This window comes from Colobus angolensis, unplaced genomic scaffold (assembly GCF_000951035.1).
Source record: "Colobus angolensis palliatus isolate OR3802 unplaced genomic scaffold, Cang.pa_1.0 Scaffold142, whole genome shotgun sequence".
Lineage (NCBI taxonomy): Eukaryota > Metazoa > Chordata > Mammalia > Primates > Cercopithecidae > Colobus > Colobus angolensis.
In genome coordinates this window covers 4203272-4223342 of record NW_012114511.1, presented here as the reverse complement: position 1 = coordinate 4223342, position 20071 = coordinate 4203272, and the positions used below count along the sequence as shown (strand labels likewise).

At 40.8% G+C, this 20071-nt stretch overlaps 1 protein-coding gene across 4 annotated transcripts in view; it reads right to left on the bottom strand.

Moving 5' to 3' along the window:
- The window catches only part of CTNNA1 (catenin (cadherin-associated protein), alpha 1, 102kDa), a 162039-nt gene that overhangs the window by 19974 nt on the left and 121994 nt on the right, over positions 1-20071 (bottom strand). For all 4 annotated transcript variants that reach the window (XM_011935307.1, XM_011935309.1, XM_011935308.1 and 1 more), the window contains one exon: positions 10327-10419. In XM_011935307.1, coding sequence (XP_011790697.1) covers positions 10327-10419 — 93 coding nt within the window. The remainder of the gene's footprint in view (positions 1-10326; positions 10420-20071) is intronic.

Here is a 20071-nt window from a genome sequence, read left to right as displayed (position 1 = left end):
AGTGCAGTGGTGTGATCTCGGCTCACTGCAACCTCCACCTCCCAGGTTCAAGTGATTCTCCTGCCTCAGCCTCCCGAGTAGCTGGGACTACAGGCGTGTGCCACCACACCTGGCTAATTTTTTGTAATTTTAGTAGAGACAGGGTTTCACTGTGTTAGCCAGGATGGTCTCGATCTCCTGACCTCGTGATCCACCTGCCTTGGCCTCCCAAAATGCTAGCATTACAGGCATGAGCCACCGTGCCCAGCCCAGTAAATGTGTTTATAATCATGCAACTTGGGAAGGAGGCAAAGACAAGAGGAAAGTGCTGGACCTGGATGAGGCAGGAGTGTGGAGGCAGCCCTGAGTGGAGGAGTCTGAGGTGAGTTTTCAGATGCTTTGGATCATGGGTGTAATTCCCAATTTACTGGAGGGGTATTCAAGAATGGTGTAACTTAGCCCTCAAAGGCTGGAAGTGAAAACAGACTAAAGAAGACTCAGACCCAGTAGATTGGTGCCGCTATTCCTCTTCCCTCCTAAACACTTAGAACTGGTAGATTATCAGACTATCAATTATAGATTCACAGGCATAGGGAACTGAGCCATCCCAGTTTATGAACTATTAATAGCCCAACACTTCCATAAGTGCCTGGGTTTAGGCAATAATTTGGAAGAAGAGATCCTTGTTTTTCTCACATGTTATGCTGTGGTCGCCCACATTTTCATCCAAGAGACTTATTCCTTCCTGCCATTCCTTATCCACTAGATGTGTTCACCACTGTAAGACCACTTTCTTCATTAATTAACTTACTAATTCAATAATGTTATCCATGTATCAGAGTGGAGCTATGCACTGTAAGAATATCTGGCTAGTGAAAATGTTTCCTAAGAGAGCCAAGTAAACATGGGCAGGGAATTAATTATATGTTTTAAGTATTTTCCACTGCAAAGGGAAATCTTTGTAATATATCACATACAGTATAATGAGGGGAAGCACCTTGCCTAAGGTTAATTTTCTCATTTTGATTACAGCATTGTGTACAAAAGACAGCTGATAATATTAAATACTCACTTCTGATTACTCTTACTAAATTTGGAATAGAAAGAGGTGTCCTGGCTGAGCACAGTGGCTCATGCCTATAATCCCAGCACTCTGGGAGGCTGAGGTGGGGAGATTGCCTAAACCCAAACCCAGAAGGCCAAGGCTGCAGTAAGCCATGATCATGCCACTGCACTCCAGCCTGAGTAACAGTGAGACCCTGTCACCTTTTAAAAAAATATATAGCTATGTCCTTAACATACTACTTTAATCATCCAACGCAACACTGAGTTGTGAAACTATAAAATCATTTACCTTAAAAAATCAAGACGTTATTAATTGGAATACTTACTGTCACCACTGGTTAAATAATAATATAATGGACCTTCTAGCCAATGAAATAAGGTAAGAAATGAAAATAATAGGAAAAGCTGTTAGAAAAATGAGAAAAATCACACATTCCAATGCAAATTACACAGAAAATTGAAGTATATGAATTATTATTATTATTTTTTTTGGAGACAGGGTCTCCCTCTGTTGCTCAGGCTAGAGTGCAGTGGCATGATAGCTCACTACAACCTCCGCCTCCCAGGTTCAAGCAAGTCTCCCGCTTCAGCCTCCTGAGTAGCTGGGATTACAGGTGTGTACCACCACACCTGGCTAATTTATGTATTTTTAGTAGAGATGGAGTTTCACCATATCGGTCAGGCTGGTCTGGAACTCCCGACCTCAGGTGGTCCACCCAGTTTGGCCTCCCAAAGTGCTGGGATTAGTGGCGTAAGCCACAGTACCTGGCCTGAAAAAACTCTTAGAATAAAAGTTCATTAATATAACTAAAGACAATGTAAAATAGTAAAAACCAACAGCTTTTCTATATGCCAGGAAAAAAACAGAATACAAAATGAAGGGAGTGTCAGATCTCCCACAAAGCAATTCATATGAAATATGTAAAGGTTAAATCTGTACAGAAACAATCAGTTTCAACGAAATTGAATGAAAGTTAAAAAAAACAAAACTGAAAGTTTAAAAAAAGTCACTTCGGTTATATACTAAGTTGCCATATGTACTAAGTCACCATTAGTCACAATATTTATGTCTTAGAAAATTCTATTTCAAAATAACAATGGGAGAAGTCAACCTATAAATACAATTATGTATGTCTGTATTTAAATATATATTACAGATTAAATATACAATATTATGTAAATCAATAAGGAAAACACCAAAACAGCAGTAGAAAAACAGGGACAGGAATGGACCACTTAAGGTAAAGTATAAATGATGAGAAAACAGCTGTTGGGTGGGGGGAGAGTTTACTCTTATTTATAACTTTAAAAACAAAAATTAATGTTACTATTAAATTTGCAAGGAGCCCCGAACTAGGCATGATCACTGTACTGATCGTTAACTTTTAAAATGCTATTGTTGGCTTGAGCCCCAGTCCAGTGTGACATAAGGGTGGCAAGGGTGGACGTCCTTGTCCTATTTCTGATCATACAGGGAAAGCATTCAGTCTTTACCATTAAGTATAATGTTAGCTACTGATTGTTCATGGAGATTCTTTATCAGGCTAAGGAAGTTCTCTCCTATTCCTAGTTTGTAAAGTGTTCTTTCAGGATTGGATGTTGGATTTTCTCAAACACTATTTCCGTTTTGTTTCCATCATTCTGGCTATTTTGTCTTTGTCTCCTTTGCTGTCTCGTCGTCTTCTATGCTGTTGGGATTTCCTCAAAGCTCTGTTCTATGCTGCCTTCTTTCCTCTTTCTACTCTTCCCACCCCTGGGCAATCTCATCTAATCTTTTCCCAGAAGCCCTTTTTTTCTTCTTCTTCTTTCACTTGGTTTCTAAGACACTGCCAGCTTCTGGGGCTCTGGTCCTGACAGCGCTTCCTCAGGCTCTTGTGCTGGCCACTGCTCACCTCCTGAAACTCTCAATGTTAGGGACCCCAGTTCCACTCAGACCTTTCCTTCAGGGAGACTCACTCCCTTGGTGATGTCTCACATTTACACATCCTGTTCAGACCTCTTCCCTCAACATGACATGCATCTTGCATGTCTATAGGCACCTCAAAATTAACATATCCAAAACTTAGATCTCTTTCCCCAAACCATCTTTCCTTATCAAAATAAATGGGAACTCCATCCTTCAGCTGCTTAGGCTCAAAACTGTGTTATATTCCCTGACTCTTTTTCTCTCTCACCTCACATCTAATCCTTCAGTAAATTTCACCTTCAAAATAAATCCAGACTCGAACCAGCGCTCACCATATCCACTGTACTCTTGGCCTGGATTAGTACAATATCATCTGTTTTAGTCTATTGCTTCTGTAATAAATTACCACAAATTTAGTGGCTTAAAACAACACAAATCTATTATCTTACAGTTTCTAGAGGTCAGAATTCTGAAATGGGTCTTACAGAGCTAAAATCAACAATATTATCATCAGATCTGTGTTCCTTCTGGAGGTTGTAGTGAAAAAGCCAGCCCTTGACTTCTCCAAATTCCTGAGGATACCCACATTCCTTGACTTGTAGCTAGCCTCTGCTTCCTCCACTGTATTTTCTTCTCTGCCTCTGATGCCCCTGCCTCCCTCATATAAAGACACTTATGATTATATTCGGTGGTCCACTGGGATAATCTAGGATAATCTTTCCATCTAAAGAGCCTTAATTTATTCATCCCTGAAGAGTCCCCTTTGCCATGTGAGGTAATATATTCCTGGGTTTAGGGAATTCGGAAATTGACATGTTTGGGAGACCATTATTCTGTGTACTGCAATTTCCTAAAGAGCCTCTCTGTGTCTATCCCTCTTCACAGAAGTTAGAGAGATCTTGGTTTTTTGTTTTTGAGACAGGGTCTCACTCTGTCACCCAGGCTGGAGTGCAGCAGGACCACAATCATGGCTCACTATACCCTCAACCTCTGGACTCAAGCAATCCTCCCACCTCGGTTTTCCATGTAGCCGGGACTATAGCCTTGCACCACTCTGCCTGGCAATTTTTTTATTTTTATAGATACAGGGTCTCACTATTGCTCAGGCTGTTCTAGACCTCCTGGGCTCAAGTGGTCCTTGTGTCTTGGCCTCCCAAAGTGCTGGGATTATAGGCGTGAGACACTGCGCCAGGCCGAGATCTTGTTATAACCTAAGTAAGATCATGTCACTCTTCTACTCAAAGGCCTTCAATGGTTTCCCATCTCAAAAGCCAAAGGCCTACGACCAAGGCCTCCAAAGGCCGTGCAACCCCTAAACTTGTTTTAGGTATCTGATCTCCTTCCTCCAAGCTTTTGCACTTGCTGTTCCCTCTTCCTGGAGCTCTCTCCCCTGAGACATCCTCCGTGGTTTGCTCTGTCATTTCCTTCAGATGTTTGTTTATACATCACTTTCTCAGTGAGTTCTTCCTGCTCATCCTAACCATAATATTTAACACATCATAATCAAAATTTGTGGGGCAGCTAAAACAGTGCTTTGAGGGAAATTTATAGTATTAAAATGTTTAAATGTCACCTTAGAAAAGGAGGAAGGAAGGTCTCAAGGCAATGAGTTAAAGCTTCCAATTTTAAAACTAGAAAAGGAGCAAATTAAACCCAAAGCAAGCAGAAGGAAGAAAATAAAGAGTAGAAAATTAATGAAAGACAAATTACCAAAGCTCACTCAAGAATTAAAAAAACCCTAAATATCCCTATGTCTATTAAAGAAACTGAACTCATCATTAAAAACCTTCCCACAAAGCAAATTCCAGGCCCAGCTAGAGTTTACCAGTTACCAGGCTTCACTGGTAAATTCTCCCAAACATACAAAGAACTAATACCAAATATACATAGATTTTTCCAGGAAAAAAGTAGGAAACACTTTCCAATTTTAAGATACTGAAATCAGACATTACAAAAAACCAAAGCAACAGACCAGTATCAATATGCAAGCCTTATGAAGAGAGCACAACACCTCTGGGGGGGCTGTTACACCTGCAGACCTCAGTCAAGGAGGGGTGGGAGGCACAGGAGGGTAGAGATGGGAGGATACAGAAAATGCTTAGAGAAGCTTTTAGTGAGAAGCATCTCCCTTGAGCTCTCTGTGAAACTGCTTTGTAAAAAACCAGATTAGAGAATACCAAAGTGGAAAAGTGAAGTGATTCAAAGACAGATGGTCCCATGATTGTGAAATAATAGGTTAAGTGACAGCTGAGGCCACAGGTCTGCCCCGTCCTGTATGTATGGGGTGCTCCTTTAAGGGCCATGTATTTTCCCACCAGCTAGGGGCCAGGCCCGCCTGGGTTTATGCTTATTTGATGTGTGTCAGGCATGTCAGCCACAAATATGATCAGGGTTCCCATAAGCACAATGACAGAAAAAGAAATATGGAAGATAAATCTAAGGAGGCAGAAGGAAGAATGAACAATTTCAGAAGTAACTTCTCAATTTAGTGAGTGAGAAATACCAAAAGAAAAAAGAGACCTGGCACAGTGGCTCACAGCTGTAATCCCAGCACTTTGGGAGGCTCAGGAGGGAGGATCACCTGACCTCAGGAGTTTGAGACCAGCCTGGGCAAACAAAAAATTTTTAAAATTAGCCAAGTGTGGTGGAGTCTACCTGTGGTCCCAGCTACTCAGAGGCTGAGGTGCAAAGACTGCTTAAGCCTAGCAGGTCAGGGCTGCAGTGAGTCATGATGGCCCCACTGCACTCTAGCCCTGGGTAATAGAGTAAAAACTTGTCTCTTAAAAAAAAAAAAAGAAAGAAAGAAAGAAAAAAGAAATGTAGATAAGTAGAAGCTTCATATACTTAATTCATCCCTTGTGTAGATTTCCAAGAAAAGCCATGCATTAAACCAGGCATTATAAATTATTTAAGTGCCAGATTTGTATTAACTTAATGTTAATACGTATGTGTAATGCTCATTCTTGCATAATGAACTAAGAAAAAATATCAAATGAGATAATCTCCACAATGCCCTCCTCTGATTTTAAATGTCAGAAACCTGCTGCTGTTTGCAAGATTTGGGATTTTTGTGTTTTTGTTTTTTCTTCCTGGCCAGCACACCAAATGGTTTTGAATTTAAAAATTAAAATATTTAAAGCAGCTACTATAGTCTAAAACTTGGGCACATCCACAAGCGAAACATAGGGTACAGATTTTGGTCCCTTCCCAAACCAGTCTGTAAACTGCTTCCTTGTAAAAGTTTGTGAGGCCAGGGCACTCTGCTTGGATGGAGGCAGGTCCCTTTCCAGAGAAAAGAGTAAGAGAGAGTAGCCATCAAGTAGAAGGCAATGCAGAGACAGAGCCAACCTACCTCTTTTCTTAATGATAACAAATCGCCAAAAAATGTGGGTTCCTTCTCCCAACAAAATACAGCCACTTTTAGGTTACGTCTTCCTCAACTTGATTTTATATTTAGAGGAGGGGTCATAATCTGTTGCCCAGGCTGGAGTGCAGTGGTGTAATCACAAGCCCACTGCAGCCTGGAACTCCTGTGCTCAAGCGATCCTCCTGCTTCAGCCTCCTGAGTAGCTGGGACTACAAGTGCACGCCATCATGCCCAGCCACTTCTTTTATTTTTGGAGATAGGGTCTTGCTCTGTTGCCCAGGCTGGTCTTCATATACTGGCTTCAAATGATCCTCCCACCTTGACCTCTGAAAATGCTGGGATTACAGATGTGAGCACAGAGCCTGAACTCAACTTTACTATCTCAAATATTTCGAGTTAAAGTTGTTCAACTGCTAAAAAGGGAATACTTTAGAATGGATTTTCCTGTCTCTCGAAAGTTAATTTGCTATAGGACAAACTTCAAAATGGGGATGAAAGGCCAGGCATGGTGACTCACACCTGTAGTCCCAGCACTTTGGGAGGCCGAGGCAGGTGGATCACCTGAGGTCAGGAGTTCGAGACCAGCCTGACCAACAAGGTGAAACCCCATCTCTACTAAAAATACAAAAATTAGCCGGGCGTGGTGGCAGGCACCTGTAGTCCCAGCTACTTGGGAGGCTGGGACAGGAGAATTGCTTGAACCCTGGAAGCGGAGGTTGCAGTGAGCCGAGATTGCGCTACTGCACTCCAGCCTGGGTGACAGAGTGAGAGTCCGTCTCGAAGAAAAAAAAGCGGGGGGTGGGTGGGGGGGCGAAAACTCTAATGGTCCCACCTGTCATTGCTCTCCACCAGAAACTAAAAATAGCATATAGGAGCCAACTCCAAACTGTGGTGCTGCCTATGTACAGCAGCCTAGGCATGAGACACAAAACACTAAAACACATCCTGGAAACACTGAGCACCTCTTCCACACTGTGAAGAAAGGGCAACAGTAGCCTTACTATAAAGAAACGCACCCTTTAAAATAATAAATGTTTGGCTATATGCTGTGGCATATTAAAACACCAAATTCAGCTCCCAGTGAATTAACTAACTACCCTAGTTAGTTACCTAATGTGTTGATTAACTTGCCTAGACCTTGGAAGGGAATACCTTGAAATCAGGATCTCTGGTGCTTGTGATCACTGCTCACATCAAACTGGAGAGGAGGCAGAGGTCTCCACAATTAAGGCCCTCTTCCTCCGAGGAACACTCCTTCGCTTCCTTGAAGGAGAGATCCTCTCAGCATGAAACACATGGGCCATAGCAGGCCGGAGGCAGCGCACAGAAGAGTCTGAGTTATCCTCCTCAAAGATTTTAACAACTTTAAATTAGTTACCAATTGTTTAAAATTGAGACATGACAAAACATCTGAATTGCACAATTTTTGTTTAAAATAATGAAGGGGGCCGGGCATGGTGGCTTAGGCCTGTAATCCCAGCACTCTGGGAGGCCAAGGCAGGCATCATTTGAGGCCAGGAGTTCGAGACCAGCCTGGCCAACATGGTGAAACCTCATCTCTACCAAAAATACAAAAATTAGCCGGGCATGGTGGCACATGCCTATAATCCCAGCTAGTTGGGAGGCTGCAGCAGGAGAATCACTTGAACCCGGGAGGCAGAGGCTGCAGTGAGCAGAGATCATGCTATTGCATTCTAGCCTGGGTGACAGAGTGAGACTCCATCTCAATTAAAAAAAAAAAAAAAGGGGAGAAAGAAGAAGAAACAAGGAGGAGGAAAGGATCTGGCAATAATGGGGCTGGGGTGGAGTCAAAGCTGCCTACTGAAATTCAAGCACATGATGCCCAGTTTGCTGTGACCATGTCTGTAAACACCTACTTCATTTGCCACTACTGAACTTGCCCAGTCCTGTGTGCATAGCAGTTTGCAAGCAAGGGTAGCAATGAGCCCAGGTGATAATCTGAAGAATAATCACACTTGAAAAAACACGGTTTTTTTCAGGACACATACCCAGTACCAAGTGTGGTCTGGGCACCGTCTGCCTAAAGCCTATTCTTCTTGAGATCTGTTTTAGTAGGAAAAATGAAACTGCAAGGGAGAGGAAGACACGATGCTTTCTGACAGCTAACTCAAACCCATGTGACATGGCTTAGCCACACAAGTTATGCACACCATCATTTTCATTAGGATCTACTAGACTCTCCATGTGATTTTTTTCCTGGGTTTTAAGATCATTTATATAAATACTCTTGGTAGGTGTGATCAGTGTATGCTACCATCTGTTTCCACATATTTGTGAAAGCATTGTCACTTTTCAAGCATTTCAAGACCAAATGGAAAACCAAAGGCATTAAAAACAAAGTGCTGATAGGGTAAATGGCAAACAAACTTGAAGAAAGAATCCAAATTCAAATCTGTCTTATAAAACTTGGCCATCCAAGATCCTTCTGGATGTGGTGATTGGATTCATTGCAAATATCTATGCAGCTGTCAATGAATGGCAGATTGCAAGACTGGACTAACGTTGGGAAAATGTCCATCAGATGGTATGAATTCACAATGAGTCCATCACAGTAATATTAAGGCAGAGCAACTCTCATTGGCAAATTAATCCACATGGTTAGGTGTTAGAACAAATGCCCTGCTAACCTATGTACCAATGAGAATGCCATATTAATAACCACCAAGAGAGGTTTTACTTATTTTGGTTGCCTACCTTGAATGTCAGGGATTATTTATATGAAAAAGCCAAATAATGGTCACAGAATATTTTAAAATTTGTTGCAGACATAACACAGAAACTTCATTCCTATGACCTCTACTTCACTACTCCAGTCCCTCTGCTTACTCTCCTTTATATGTGACCACTCCCTTCTGGCAGGACACGTAAAGAGAGGTAAGTCCTCAGAGTATGCCATGAACAATTTATACATGGGAAAGTGGAGAGGCAGCCTCTTCTACTGAACCATCACTTACACTCCTTAGAAACCCCTGGAATGACAAGGAGCGTCAGCCCAGACAAACGGACTCAGCTCTCTTCATAGGAGGCAGGCAACACAGTGGGCACTTAAAAAGCATTCGTTGCCACGTGTGCTTCAGAGCCTTTCTAGAATGCCAGATGCGTAATGCAGCTTCATCACCAGTCTTCCAATATATCATTATAAATGGAGACAAGTTCTTGAGCTTTCACTTCAGAAGCTGGCCAAATTAAGTTACTATCTGCACCGTAAAGCTGTTTTATGACACTACAGAATAAAGACACTAGCTTGTGAATTTGGTTTCCTCCAACACAAAGACCGAAATACTGGCCATTAAAATGAATATAGGCAAATAGTGTGGGGTAACTCTCATGGTTCCAGGATGGTCAGATGTCACAGATGGCCCTCCCTCAAGGAGGGTGTAAACTCACCCTCAAAGAGACTGTGGTCACTGCCACCCTGTATTTTCCAGCAATGGAGGGCACCATACCTTCCCCCACCCCTCAAGACAAGGTCTCACTCTGTCACCAAGGCTGGAGTGCAGTGGTGTGATCTCAGCTCACTGCAACCTTCACCTCCCAGGCTCAAGCCAGCCTCCCACTGTAGCCTCCTGAGTGGCTGGGACTACAGATCCACGCCATCATGTCGGGCTAACTTTTGTATGTATGTATGTATGTATTTTTTTTAAGAGGTGGGGTTTTGCTATGTTGCCCAAGCTGGTCTCAGACTCCTGGGCTCATGACCCACCTACTTTGGGATCCCAAAGTGCTGGGATTACAGGCGTGAGCCACCGTGCCCAGCCCACTATGCATTTTCAATGAAGGGCAAGGAGTAACATGTAATCTCCCATGCAAATGTCACTTAATGTTAAACAAAAAATATTCCAAACTCTGTGGGTTCTGTGTCAGTGATTTGTTCCCAAGACTTCCATCTAAAATCCTAGACAAAACAAACTTAACAAAATAAACCTCCTCTCCACTCTAATCAAAATTCAATGTGGTTATGCTGTCACCAGTGTCAGCTGTACTTTACCTGAGGACAGAGGGCTTCCAACTGACTTGCAGACATTCGAACAAGCTTTACACCTTCTTCATTATTTGAGATGGAACAGGCCAAGTTGGCAACCTATAAACATAAAAAATAATCTTTAAAGATTTTTCTCTTTCAACTACTAAGGAAAACACACATACCTGGCCCTACCTCTGACCATTCTGGAACAGATGACAAGAGCGCCAAGGGTGCCTTCCTTCTCACAGCCTGATTATTTACTTAGATGAGGACACATTTTTAACTCTGTACAAAGCAAACTATACAGACTCATAACATACATCAAAAAGATCCCAGGGCATGTAACTCACAGGCTTTGCATGGCCTCTAACCCGCCTGAAGAGTAACTTCAGAAAAGGGTTCTTCTAGTATGGGAAGTAAGGTGAGAAAAGCTGAGGAATCAAGGGCATCAAGGAAGAACTGCTGTTATCCTCAGATAAAAATGTGTTTTCCAGTGTTCTTGAAGGAAGGAAATAAAAAACTCTAAGGTGCTATTCTCATTTGACAGGGAATAGATGCTTAACTTAAGGCAAGATGAATTTTATTTGAACACCAGGCAATTTTTCAAATAAAAAAAAGTAACAGGAAGACAACATCAAGATGGACCAAAGGCAATCATGATCAAAAGTGGAAAAGGCAACTGGTTATGTTTCATAGTTAAGAGCAAAACTGCCCTTCAACTGGTTTCTCAAAAACACTGACAGCTTGAATCTCTCCTGGCTGATGCGGCTTAATTTGAACCGAAATCTTTACCTTCCTGTCCAGCCATCTCAATGATACAGCTCACGTAGCTAGGAACAATCCTTCAGGTTGCATCATACTTCCTTTGCTGAAGTTCTGTAATGTTACTATGTAGAGACTGCTAAGGTTGTGATCGTTTATCCATATTTCTAAATGAACAGGCTAGCCAATTCCATCAGCAATATCTGGGCCCAACTGAATACATGGTACTGAGACACATCTTTACCCCAGCTGCAAACTGAGTTATGAATGATAAAGGAGTAGGCAGTTGAATATCAGAGGCACTTTCCGGGAATTTAAATGCTAGAGTAAACAAGGGCAATGGCAATAACCTTTGATTTTTACTCCTCCACCCAACTTAAGCACATAAACACATCAGAAAAATTATACACTATTATGGCAGTTGTTTGTAGTGTCACAGTTAAGGATTATCAGCTTTCTGTAAGACTGCTAACTATCAGAATCCTGTAATGCCCAAACACAAGGAGAAACAAAAGAAGTTAACATGCAATTTAAACATAAAAATGCAAGGGAACTGGAAAGTCAGATCTCTGATGTTTATGAGTCCTTCAAAGTCCCATAAAGAAGCAACACTTATACTCCCTGAGGCTTACAGTTCCACCTTCTCTGTCACCCGGACCCAAGCAAAGAGACGTTTCTTTTCAGGATGACAATCTACAGAGATGACTGGTGATTTCTATTTGTTTGCTTAAAAAATCACTGAAAAATATGACCTAAGATAAATTTTGTAAAATATATGACTTTAAAAAAAGGAAACAAATATTCACTGAATGAGAAAGCTTGAATTAGATGTGTAATGAAGAGTAATCTACAACTTCTATTGTAGAATGAAGAGTAATCTACATGAAGAGTAATCTACATGAAGAGTAATCTACAACTTCTATTGCTTCACTGTCTTAAGACGACATTTTGAACAAACATAAAATCTGATGATGATCACTGAAAAAATTAGCATTTTGGGACTAACAAAGATCCCTGGTGAAGTGCCCAGCACCCTGCCTATTCCCATCATTTAGGAGGCCAGTTGAATGTTGGATCCAGGACAGTCACTACCAGCACAATCTTATTTCAATCTATATTCTCAATCTTATGAATCCTTAAAACTCAGAAAAATATTTAAATTAAGAAGCAAAAGATTTTAAAAAAAGAAGCAAAAGATTATATAAGTACTCTCTACATCAGACAAATGAGGGTAGTGTGTGGCTAAGGCTGAAATGGCTGATTTATTTAAACCATCTTTTCTGTTTCATGATTACAAACACTAACAAAACAAAGGTTATGGAAGACTTGTTCTTTATTTTAAAACATTACTTTAAAATATTTCTGGTGTACTGTTGAAGCAGTAATGTTCTATAAGAGCACACTGCCTATTTCAGGAGGCCTGGGAGGAGGAAGGAATGCCTGTCACTAACAGTCTTCTCCAGATGAATGAGCTTCAATTCACCCCCCAGGGACAGGGCTACTCACTTCTAACAATGACAAATGTGCAAATGCAACATCATGACCATAGCTCTCTGAGAGGCTAACCTCACATACTAGTGTCAGGCTTGACTACAATGAAAGGAGAGGGCGAGGAGAGGAGCTTCCTAAATGCCTCTGTGGAAAATCTGGGGCTCTAGAATGAGGTAACAATTAACAGTGAGACTAAAGAAGATCCTGAGGTTAGAATAAACACTCTGAGCTGGGTGCAGTGGCTCCCAGTCCAAGGCAAGAGGATCACTTGAGGTGAGGAGTTTGTGACCAGTCTGGGCTACACAGCAAGACCCCATCTCTATACATTAAAAAATTTTTAGTTGGCTGGGTGTGGTGGCACGCACCTATAGTCCCAGCTAATTGGAAGGCTGAGTTGGGAGAATAGCTCGAGCCCAGAAGGTTGAAGCTGCGGCAAGCCATGACTGCAAGACCCTGTCCCAAAAAAAGAAAGAGGCCAGGTGTGGTGGTTCATGCTTGTAATACCAGCCCCTGGCCACATAGTGAAACCATGCCTCTACTAAAAATACAAAAATTGGCCCAGCCTGGTGGCGTGCACCTGTAATTCCAGCTACTTGGGAGGCTGAGGCATGAGAATTGCTTGAAACTGGGAGGCGGAGGTTGAAGTGAGATGAGATGATGCCACTGCACTCCAGTCTGGACAACAGAGTGAGACTCTGTCTCAAAAAAATAAACAAATAAAAAGAAAAGGAAAAGGAAAACACTTGGAGCAGTTAACTTCCACAGAGAACCCAGCAGAGCCAAGACTTTGTAGAACAGTGAGAAGTATCTCTGGATTTGTTAGGAAAATAAATTATTATCTTTGCTACCACAGTTACTTGTATTAGCAACTAAAATGTCTCTGATTCCAGCTATTCAAAGAGGTAGGCTAAGACTGACACCACAACCACTTACGTGAGATCAGGTAGCCCTCTTTCATACCATCTATGCCTACTGTGTGGAAGTTTGGACCTTGCAGAAGAGCAGGTTTCAGAAAACATGCAAACAATCGGCCTTGGGTTTTGCTGGTTTCAGGAAAACCCAAGCTCAAATCTGAGCTGTTGAGGAAATGACTCACAGCCCCCCTGTGTCAGATGAACAGATTAGACATCTGTACATGACAGACAACTTTTTCAGTCTTTTAGGAAGGCTCTACCTTTACTCCACAATGGATGATCTTTACTTACATAAAATTTGTTAAATGAAGTTTCATTTAGGAAAAAATCCCATTATGACTTTATTTCTATCTTGCTCCTTCTGTAACCATGATGACTATTTTTCTCTATTATACACAGATTTATGATTTACTGAAGTCCAACAGTTGTTTCCCACTTCCTTCAGTAACTGCTCCTGGGTTCCTATTTGGCTGAGTTCCTCTTATCCTGGAATGTTTTTAGGAAGACAAGATAAGATTTCTTTTTGTTCTAGATAATAAATTAATGACCAACTCATAACAGCTTATACCTGTTGTAGGAGTAAGCAAGTGAGAAGAGATGTGGGACAGGGAGCTTTTAAGTCTACATAATGACCCACCAATGCAGCAGCAGCCCAGAGGAACAGAGCTCAAAACATACATCTCTTCCCCTGTACCCCTGGGCCAAGCTAGCACCCAAGTTTTCTTCTTTAAAATGGTCTGAATGCCTAAAAGTCAAAAATAACAATAAAATAAAAAACTCAACTTTTACAAACTTGTCATACATAAAGTAAAAGTCCCAAATGCAGGTCATAACATTTCAGAGGCACTCAAGAAGTTTCTAGCAACTACTTCCAAACCCACAGGGGAAATGATGATAAGCCCCCACCTTTCCAATTTCCAGGGATCTTATTAGGAGAAACAAGATATCTTACAATACTGAAAATGAGTATGCACAGATAATAGAAAAATTCTACAACTATATTGTGGTGATGGTTGCACAGTTCTGTAAACTTAACAAAATCTGAATTGTACACTTAAAATGAGTAATTTTATGGTACGTAGATTATGCTTTAATAATGCTTTTTCAATTTTTAATGCAGAGCTAAGCAGGTGAGAAATTAAGAGAAATTCTCGGAGGCTAGAAAAGAGAAAGGAGAACTTCAGAGAAGTAAGCAATCACCCAAAACAGTGTTTCCTCTGGTCTGTGGGTGGGAGGTTTTATAGGAAGATACCATTTCATGATGAAAACCTGGGTTTTAATGGGCCAAGGCCAGGGTCTTCTCAAGGTAGATAACTCAGATCAGAGACTGCACAGAGCTGGAACAGGCAAAAGGCAACAACCCTAGTAAGTGATCAACCCTAAGAGTGATCAAGAAAGTCACCATGGAAAGAGTAGGGTATTTGTCAGTCTAAGCATTTGCTTAGGGAGGAAAAGAAGAAAAAGCCCCTATACCCCACTCCAAATTCTAATCAAAAGCTGGCCCTCCACAGGGGTTTAGGTATAGAAATTATGCTATGTATACGGTTCAGAAAACTTTTACATTTAAGAGCTTATGAATTAGTAGTACCTCTAAGCAGATGGCAGAAGCAAAATATAAATGAAAATTTTACCTCATGGAAGGTAAGCTGAACACAGGCCTCAAAGAATTCCCACAACAAAACTCCAGGAATGTGAACTCACAAATTTAAAAAAAAAAACAAAAAACAAAAAACAAAAAACAGAATGTATACAAGGAAATGAGCCATCTTGGGCAAGAATAAGCTAAACCACCGCCTGTGTAATCAGATCCATAATACTGCATATACTCAAATGATCGAAAATGCAGTATTAAAAATATATTTATGTTAACAGAGGAGTACAGATAAGGAAAAAGACGCTCAAAAATAATTAGATCTGAAAAGGATCAAAACAGAAGTTCAAGAAAAAAGCAGTAATTTCTACCACTTCTAGAAATTTAAAATAATATTGACTTAAACTCTACTGAAAAGATAATTAGTAACCTAGAAAGTCAAAATGAAGAAATTCTTTAGAAAAACCAAGATATTTTCATCTTATGGAAAAGGTGGAAACCACAAAAGAATTTAAGAGATATGCAAGATAAACTGAGAAAGTCTACTGTTTACCCAGAATTTCAAAGAAAGAACAGAGAATGATGGGGAAAGACAATGCTGAAAGAGATAATGGCTGAATGTTTTTCAGAAGGGATGAAATATTATTTTCAGACTTGGGAAGACAAATTCCAAATGGGGCAAATAAAAAGAAATCCACACTTAGACATGTCATAGTTAAAGCTTTAGGATAATAATTTTTTTTTTTTTTTTTTTGAGACAGGGTCTCATTCTGTCACCCAGGCTGGAGTGCAGTGGTGCAGATCACCACTCAGATGATCTTGTAATCATTTCCATTCACATGGTATTATATGAACCACTTTTAAAGTTCTCTACTTCTAGTCTACCTACCTGTGTGAATAATTTATAAGTAAAGCTAGAAAAGGTACTGTCTGAACATTAATCCATCAGCTCCACTGATGAGAAAACAAGAAGGCTGTATTAGGCCACTCTTGCATTGCTATAAAGAAATACCTGGGATTGGGTAATTTATAAGAAAAGAGGTTTAACTGGCTCACAGTTCTGCAGGCTGTACAGAAAGCACAGTAGCACCTGCTTCTGAGGAGGCCTCAGGAAGTTTCCAATCATGGTGCAAGGCAAAGGCAGCAGCAGACGTATCACATAGTAAGACGAAGAGTAAAAGAAGGGGTTGGGGGATTGGGGAGGAAGGCGCCTCACACTTTTAAATGCCCAGATCTTATAAGAAAAACTCACTATCACAAAGACAGCACCAGCTATGACAGATTGAAACACCCTGATCCAACACCTCCCACCAGGTTCCTGGAGATTACAATTCAACATGAGATTTGGGCAGGGACAAATACCCAAACTCTATCAAAAGCTGTATCCAAACTACATCTCTTTTCTGGAACAGAGCAAAGGTTGGGCAGAGTGCTTCTTTAGTCATACCTATCAATGCTCCAAGAGAAAAGAAGAATTCTAATGCCCCTTGAGAAGAAGGCTCATCCAACTGCCTTTGCTTGATCATCCCAGAATTTGACGAGGTAGTTAAATTCAGCCCAAAAAGCTTATTTTTGGTTAAAGCATTAAAAATAGTACATGTAAGACAATTTTGTCTCAAACAAAAGTAAGGGTCTGAACTTACAAACCCTTGAAAATGTGAGAAAAATCAAGCTAGCATGCTTAGAATTCTTCTGGAATCCAAGGTCAGCATTCTCCCCAAGGACATCTAACTTCTCTCATGAAAACATTCCATAATCTGAGAAAACTGAAGCTTCATTTAAAATTTACTTTTTGCCAGAATATCAGCCTACAGTATCATATAGAAGCACTGAGAAAATACCCAAGATGTCACAGGTAGTCATGTAAGATCAGTGTTTAATTCAAATGCTCCTTACAGAGACTTTTTCAAGGCCACTTTACCACACATTATCAGCATACTACGGAATAAAAGGTATAATGCAGATCATTCAATTTGCAGTTAAAATATACGTTTCAAACCAATAAAGCCATACCCTATGAAGTTCCAGATAATGGGAAATACTGTGTGTGTTGGGCAGTGGGGGTAGAGGTATAGGTAACAGCTCAAAAGCATGCCAGTTACATTCCCTTTTTGGTTCTTAATTCACAAGGGAGTCCATGGAATAGAATCTTATTGTAGCAAATTCATTATAATAACAGCCACATTTTAATACAAGGTCTGGAGCTGAGGGGAAAGGATTTTGGAGTGAAGTTACTGGTAGCAGTGGGGAAAAGATGAAACACAATCAGTTGTATATATCACATGAATAACATATCATTTTTACAGGCAAGATTTCACTAATGGCATTTTCCCTATGCCACTCTCTCAATTCACAAAATTGAAAATGTACTCAGAAGAGAGCAAAATAAAAGGTAAAACAATGCTCTTTAGCTGTTTAAGCTGCTCATAGCCAAAGGAGGAGGGCAAGGAATGAAGCAATTAAAAAGGACACATGGGTACTGTGTTATTGACAAAAAGGTTAATATTTCTGACAGCAAATAAATTCTTCACCTCAGTACGCTTTAAATTGAAGAGCAACAAAAAGAAATCATTAACTTGATAGGGGAGAAAGGGGCAAGTATAAAAGGTGTTATCCTTACCACGGCCTTGAAAAGCCATGCCGTTTTATAAACAGATGAAAGAAATGCCCTCAATGCTATGCTACACTCCAGAACAGAAGAAAATGGTACAGGGAAGAGCCATCCAGCCCACCAATACTGGCCCTCTGGCTCCTGCTCCCCCTACTCACTGGCCTTGAGGATACACAACATCTATGCACCCTTCACATAAGAGAAGTGGCTTCAATACCATGCAGGGAGTTACCAGATTCCACTGACAAGTGCAGTATGATGAGGCAGTCACAGGTCCCAGCCAGACCCTCAGAAAATAACAGTTAAGAGAAGTCTCATGGCGAATATTCTGCTATTTGCTTTTAAGTGAAATCATGAAAGATTCTTATTAAAATAAGGACCCAGAAATGGGCACAGTAATGTGCGCCTGTAGTCCTAGCTACTTGGGAGGCTGAGGAGGGAGGATATCTTGAGGCCAGGAGCTCGACACCAGCATGGGCAAAAAAGCAAGAACCACATCTCAAAAAATAATAAAGATCCAACAGGCAGCCAGCACCACACAGACTCCCTGACACTGTGTATATACAGGGGGACTAGAGGAATTTACTTCTGTTGATAAAACCTCAATAGTCAGTACGTGGTTTTTATTCTTGAAACAAATGTTCTATTTCCATAGTGTGATATACACACAAGGCATCATAAAACACTTCCACTTCTGAGTGGGTGATAGCCCTAATACTACTCAGGAACTATTCATGTATTTGAAGCAACTTTATGTGAAACTCCAAATTAAAGCGTAACCTTTTTATACTATTTTATTTGGTCTGAGAGAAAAGTATTTCTATTAAAGCAATAGATAAAATTTCCAAAAACCAAGTAAGCAAGAGTCAACACATCTGCCCCAAATTTGTTTTGGTCATGTATTAACATGCTACTGAAACAGCTTTTGTTCAACTTCCATTTCAAACGCTGATAAAATGGACAACTTTCACATATCACCTCAGTACAATTTCTACTATATTGTAAAAAATATATACACTATATAAAATACATATTTAGTACAGGATAATCTTTATGTGAGTGGGGATTTTTGTTGTATTCGCTCCTATATTCCTAATGTCCAGAACTGTGACCAGGACATACTAAGAAATCTATAAATACTTGCTATAAGAATTTTGTTACAATTTTCTTCTCCCTCAAATACAAGAAGTTTGCTACAGGTTTTTGAAAGCTTCATTCTAGCCACTCCCATCCCCCCAAAAAACTACTCAAATCAATGTCAGTTAACCTTTTCAAAAAAAATCTCCAAATTTTTCCCATCATCTCCACATCCCAAAAGTTTTACCAGTTCATTCCTCTTGTGCACATTGTGTACAAGATGCATTAGGATGCTCTTTTCTGTAAATGTTACAGATACTTCAGAATAAGACAAAGCCCACTAACACTGACGATCAGTCATAATGCAGAGCTCTGCATTTCTAAAGTACAGTCTTCAGTCCACTGAATCAGAATTTGGGAGGGGGCTGGGTGATAGCCCAGGAATCTGAATGTTGAGCTCCTGGGCAACTCTAATGTTTATTAACTTTGAGAACCAATAGGTTCCCTCATCTAGTAGTTGTTGAACACCTACTATGTTCTAGGTACTATTCTTGGCCCATGTCCTCAGACAACTTACATTCTTTTTGGAGTATGGGGTGGGGCCAGACAAATAAGAAAATAAACAAATCCAATAGTTTCAGATAGTAAGAGGTACTACAAAGGATGTAAAACTGGTGACAGAATGAAGAAATGACTGCTAGAGGATGAAATGGAGGGAATGCGGGTTCCAGGAAAGTTTCTCTGCGGAAGTGACATGTGGGTAGAGGGCAAAGGTGGTGACATGTTTAGGTATGGTCAAAGACAAAAACTGGTCAACTATGGCAGAAGTCATTCAGCAAGGGAGACACAGGACTAAAGACAGTTGTAGGCAGGGAAACTTACAGGCCATGGTTGAGAATCTGGATTTGTGAATATTATCCCAGGCTTACCTAGAAGCCACAGGATGAGTGGGTCAGGGTTAGTGCAAGAAAATAATAATAATAATAATAATTATGAAGCTGCTACAGAAGCCCAGTGAGAGATGGCAGTGCACACTAGGGAGGAGGCCACAGAAATAAGTAGACCAGGCACAGTGGCTCACACTTGTAATCCCAGCACTTTGGGAGGCCAAGGTGGAAGGATCGCTTGAGTTTGAGAACAGCCTGCACAACATGGTGAAACTCCATCTCTACAAAAAATGAAAAAAATTAGTGAGGCATGGTGGTACACCTGTGGTCCCAGCTACTCAGGAGGCTGAGGTGGGAGGATCATCTGAGTTTGGGAGGTTAAGGCTTCAGTGAGCTGTGACTGTGTCACTGCACACCAGCCTGGGCGACAAAGTGA